Source organism: Grampus griseus (genome assembly GCF_964374135.1).
Source record: "Grampus griseus genome assembly, chromosome: 3".
Lineage (NCBI taxonomy): Eukaryota > Metazoa > Chordata > Mammalia > Artiodactyla > Delphinidae > Grampus > Grampus griseus.
In genome coordinates this window covers 21726253-21732135 of record NC_139019.1, presented here as the reverse complement: position 1 = coordinate 21732135, position 5883 = coordinate 21726253, and the positions used below count along the sequence as shown (strand labels likewise).

Sequence of the window (5883 nt, the reverse complement as noted above, 5' to 3'; positions counted from 1 at the left end):
CACAAAGAAAACTGACAGCATAATAGTTTCACCAGTAAATTCTATTAAACGTGTAAGGAAAAAATAATGGTATTTACCTTACTAAACCCCTTGAAATTAGAAAATGAGGAAATATTCTTTACCTCTAATTATAAGGTCATCTTGACATGAATGTTACAGGCCAATTACAAAATATTAATAAAGTGAATCAGCAGTATAGCCAAAGATAATACACCACTATCTAGATGCATTCATTTCAGGAGCTCATGTTGATTAATCAATTAAAATTCACCATAATAACAGAGGACAGGAGATAAATCACATGATCATTGTCTTGAGCAATGCACAAAAAGTAACTGACAAAAAATCAAAACATATTTATAAGTTTTTTGAGCCAGCTAGAAATACAAGGGGATTCTTTAACTTGATAATAATACTTATGGCAATAATAGGTTGCAGTATCATAAAGAAAGTTACAGTTAAGAGGGTCTATGACTAGAAGCTAGGCCATAGGAGAAAGTTACTTGTTTTTCACATTGACAAGGGATTAAAAATTGAGTTAGTTAAAAGTAATAGTTTAGCTTTTGCGTTCTCTCTCCCTCTCCCAACATGGCGGCCTCAGCAAAAAAGAAGAATAAGAAGGGGAAGACTATCTCCCTAACAGACTTCCTGGCTGAGGATGGAGGGACTGGTGGAGGAAGCACCTATGTCCCCAAACCAGTCAGCTGGGCTGATGAAACAGATGACCTAGAAGGAGATGTTTCAACCACTTGGCATAGTAATGATGATGACGTGTATAGGGCACCTCCAATTGACCGTTCCATCCTGCCCACTGCTCCACGGGCTGCTCGGGAACCCAATATCGACCGGAGCCGTCTTCCCAAATCACCACCCTACACTGCTTTTCTAGGGAACCTGCCCTATGATGTGACAGAAGACTCCATTAAGGAATTCTTTAGAGGATTAAATATCAGTGCAGTGCGTTTACCACGTGAACCCAGCAATCCTGAGAGGCTGAAAGGTTTTGGTTATGCTGAGTTTGAGGACCTGGATTCCTTGTTCACTGCCCTGAGCCTCAATGAAGAGTCTCTAGGTAACAGGAGAATTCGAGTGGACGTTGCTGATCAAGCACAGGATAAAGACAGGGATGATCGTTCTTTTGGCCGCGATAGAAATCGGGATTCTGACAAAACAGATACAGACTGGAGGGCCCGTCCTGCTACAGACAGCTTTGATGACTACCCACCTAGAAGAGGTGATGATAGCTTTGGAGACAAGTATCGAGATCGTTACGATTCAGACCGATATCGTGATGGGTATCGGGACAGTTACCGTGATGGCCCACGCCGGGACATGGATCGATACGGGGGCCGAGATCGCTATGATGACCGAGGCAGCAGAGACTATGATAGAGGCTACGATTCCAGGATAGGCAGTGGCAGAAGAGCATTTGGTAGTGGGTACCGTAGGGATGATGACTACAGAGGAGGCGGGGACCGCTATGAAGACAGATACGAAAGACGAGATGACCGGTCATGGAGCTCCAGAGACGATTACTCTCGGGATGATTATAGGCGAGATGATAGAGGTCCCCCCCAAAGACCCAAACTGAACCTAAAGCCTCGGAGTACTCCTAAGGAAGATGATTCCTCTGCTAGCACATCCCAGTCCAGTCGAGCAGCCTCTATCTTTGGAGGGGCAAAGCCTGTTGACACAGCTGCTAGAGAACGAGAAGTAGAAGAGCGGCTACAGGAACAGGAGAAACTGCAGCGTCAGCTGGATGAGCCAAAACTAGAACGACGGCCTCGGGAGAGACACCCAAGCTGGCGAAGTGAAGAAACTCAGGAACGATCGAGGACAGGAAGTGAGTCATCACAAACGGGGACCTCATCCACATCTGGCAGAAATGCACGAAGGAGAGAGAGTGAGAAGTCTCTAGAAAATGAAACACCCAATAAAGAGGAAGACTGTCAGTCTCCAACTTCTAAGCCTCCCAAACCTGAACAGCCTCTAAAGGTAATGCCAGCCCCTCCACCAAAGGAGAATGCTTGGGTGAAGCGAAGTTCTAACCCTCCTGCTCGATCTCAGAGCTCAGACACAGAGCAGCAGTCCCCTACAAGTGGTGGAGGGAAAGTAGTTCCAGCTCAACCATCTGAGGAAGGACCAGTAAGGAAAGCAGATGAAAATAAAGTAGATGGGGTGAGTGCCCCAAAAGGCCAAAGTGGAAATTCCAGCCGTGGTCCAGGAGATGGAGGGAACAAAGACCTCTGGAAGGAGTCAGATAGGAAAGATGGCAAAAAGGATCAAGACTCCAGATCTGCACCTGAGCCAAAGAAAGCTGAAGATCCAGCCTCTAAGTTCAGTTCTGAAAGCAAGTATGCTGCTCTTGCCGTTGATGGTGAAGATGAAAATGAGGGAGAAGATTACACCGAATAGACCTCTGCATTCTGTGCTTTCTCCTAGTCTCTCACCACCCGGGAACATTTCGAGAGCAAATCAAACCTCTATCCAGACAAGATAAAATAAAACCCACCATCTCCTGGATACCTTTCTTAACTTTTTTTATTTTAAAAAAAGAAACAAAATGAAATTCTTTTGCATGCTGCTGCAGTCTTTAAAATATTGAACTAACTGGAGAATCACCAATGTAGCCAGAGAGAGACGTACAGCTTTTAATGCTGTAAGTTTAAAGTTGTGGTGCATTTTTATGACACGTGCAGTTGCCTGTGTGATTAGTGCCTAGGGGCCTCCGTTTAGCAAGATGGCAGTGATAGTGATGCAGTGTCTGGAATCTAGTTGGGCAGTAGGCAGGTATAAGGAAGAGTGTGAGGTTTCTACCTTTAATTCTTATCCCGTTGTGGCATACATGAATTAGCAAACAGTATCTGAATAAACTCTCCATTCTTGGCAAGGTAGGTTTAGTCTCTTATGTTGTTTTAGTCTCCAGGAGGCTGCCAGCCCCACCTCTTATTTAATTCTGAGTTACTGGGGCCAGCCTAAGGGGGAGTTCCTTCATTTGTGCCCCCCAGGGGGGTAGGTGGGAGTGAGTCTACAGGCCACTGAAGAATAGGACTGTTTGGTGACCAAAGTAAATGGGGAAATCGTGATTTGAAAAGAAGCTTGGGGATTTGATGAATTATTTTGCACCAGTAACAGGGAAAATGGTATGACCTCCAGTAAACACATAATCGTTTACCTCCTGGAGCAGGAAGCACTTAGGGGTTGTGGGAATTCCCAGGTCTTTTATGTGTCCTGGTTTCACCCTTTCTTAAACCCTATCCCTTCTGAAAGTTCAAATATATCCACATTCTGTTGAAATCTTGGAGCTTTAAAAATTTAGACTCTTGTCATCATCTTATGTTCATCTTTCCTGTTAACCTTCCTACAGGCAGCTTCTGCTTAAGTCACATACTTGACCTCCTAAGCATTCTCTAAGAGCCCCTGGGAGCTGTCCAATGAGGAATCATCACTGCTTTTTCTCAAGCAAATCTTGCCTCCTTCATGTTTTGACACTCCTTCCCTCCAGCCATTCGTGCTCCTGATGCTTTGACCCCTTTTACACCTCAGAAAAGAATTACCAGTCTTAGATGGTGAGCGAGGGTGGTTAAATTGGGAGCCTTTCTTACAACCTTGATTGGGGTTTGAGGGGCTTTTTAAAAAACAAAAGTTTCCTTCTCTCCAAGTGAAATCCACACCAATGTTTGGATTTATAATGTGGCCTAGACCAATGTGTGTTTTTTTTTGGTTCTGTTTTTTTAGCATCCCCTTCAGAGAATAAATGATAATGGAGAAGAACAATTTCACAAGATCCTGGCTTCTCTTGCAACACACTAGCTTTACTTGCCTGCTTTTATGTGCACCTTGGTACTGTCAGCTCAACAGATGGTGTCCTTACAGGCAATATTGGTACCTGCAGAGAAAAGACACCTTGGTCTCTTCTCGCATCAGTCCTAGGTTAGACCCTTTACAGCCGTGCAGGGGTGTTGGTTTATGAGTGCTGCAGCAGTGAGCATAATGAATCATTTACCCAGTGGACATAAAAGACATACCAAGTGAAGTAACTTTAAATAATTGGCTTGGAGTGGGTAGTAGCTAGGAAGTGGCTTTTAGAGATACCCAAGGTTGGGAGGGTATTTTTTTTTAACCATTTGCTATAGATGATGAAAAAGTAGGGTTTGCCCTCTTCATGTCTGCTTCCAAATAGATGTGTCCAAAAAAGCTGTTTTTTCCCCCATTCCTCTACCCTGCCACCCTGTTAAAACAAACAGGGATTTATGACCCGCTCCTCAATACATGTAAAATTTGTACAAAAATATCTTCTATGAAAATGATTTGTAATCTGTAGACTTAATACCTGGGAGATGTCTTGAGATGTAAAATCCCATCCTTTAGGTTGTGGGGTTTTTTGTTTTCTCCAAATAAATCTGATCTTTAAAGTTCACTTTAAAAAAAAAAAAAAGTAATAGTTTAAATTGAGTAGCAATTCATTTATGTCAAAGTACTACACATGTAAACTCCGAGTTACAACTCATATGAATAGGCATGGTGCATATCATTAGGCCCAGTATCTTCCAAAACAGTCAAATATTCAGGTCACTGAGGCTCTAAGAGTCAAGCTTAACCAAGAACACCACTAGAATCTGTTAGCTCTATGAGTTAGCCCAGAAAAATGGATCAATTAAAACATAAAACACTGGGGGATGATATGGCTAGATTCTGGGATTTCAAACACATGTGTAGGCAACACATGACATGAGAACTAAGTAATCAGGAAAGGTACAGGAAGCAAGGTACAGGCTATGTGGGAAGACAGACAGAGGCAAGTGTAAGAACATAGAACTTGGATCAAAAGCTGATGTTAAATATGAAAGGTCCAAAATTTCTTTAATTATTTATAAAGCTAATTTTCAAAGATAGATTCTTATACTTCGATATTTTGCCAAAGGCAAAAGAATAATGACATACTGAATACCTTAGTATCAGATTAAATAAATACAACATTATGAGTATCTAAAAGTTCTTTGAATTTATTATTTTTAAAACTGGAGCTACATGGGAGGGGGGTAAGATGGCGGAAGAGTAAGACGCTGAGGTCACCTTCCTCCCCACAGATACATCAGAAATACATCTACACATGGAACAACGCCTACAGAACACCTACTGAATGCTGACATAAGACCTCAGACCACCCAAAAGGCAAGAAACTCCCCACGTACGTGGGTAGGGCAAAAGAAAAGAGAAAAAACAGAGACAAAAGAATAGGGACGGCACCTGCACCAGTGGGAGGGAGCCGTGAAGGAGGAAAGGTTTCCACACACTAGGAAGCCCCTTCGCGGGCGGAGACTGCGGGTGGTGCAGGCGGAAAGCTTCAGAACGGCGGAGGAGAGCACAGCAACAGGGGTGCGGAGGGCAAAGCGGGGAGATTCCCGCACAGAGGATCGGGGCAGACCAGCACTCACCAGCCCGAGAGGCTTGTCTGCTCACCCGCCGGGGAGGGTGGGGTCTGGGAGCTGAGGCTCGGGGTTCGGTCGGAGCGCCGGGAGAGGACTGGGGTTGTCGGCGTGAACACAGCCTGCAGGGGCTTAGTGCACCACGGCTAGCCGGGAGGGGGTCCGGGAAAAGTCTGGAGCTGCCGAAGAGGCAAGAGACTTTTTCTTCCCTCTTTGTTTCCTGGTGCACGAGGAGAGGGGATTAAGAGCACTGCTTAAAGGAGCTCCAGAAACAGGCGCAATAAAAGCGCGGACCCCAGAGACAGGCATGAGACGCTAAGGCTGCTGCTGCCACCACCAAGAAGCCTGTGTGCGAGCACAAGTCACTATCCACACCACACCTCCCCTCCCAGGAGTCTGTGCAGCCTGCCACTGCCAGGGTCCCGTGATCCAGGGACAACTTCTCCAGGAGAAC

The 5883-nt window shown here is 44.8% G+C and overlaps 1 protein-coding gene across 1 annotated transcript; it reads left to right on the top strand.

The window, feature by feature from the left end:
* The first annotated feature begins 569 nt into the window (after window positions 1-569).
* LOC309820444 (eukaryotic translation initiation factor 4B-like) lies at window positions 570-3808 on the top strand. The gene has a single exon (XM_082651211.1). The coding sequence runs from the start codon at window positions 589-591 to the stop codon at window positions 2413-2415; it is 1827 nt and encodes a 608-aa protein (XP_082507337.1). The 5' UTR covers window positions 570-588; the 3' UTR covers window positions 2416-3808.
* The last annotated feature ends 2075 nt before the right edge of the window (window positions 3809-5883 follow it).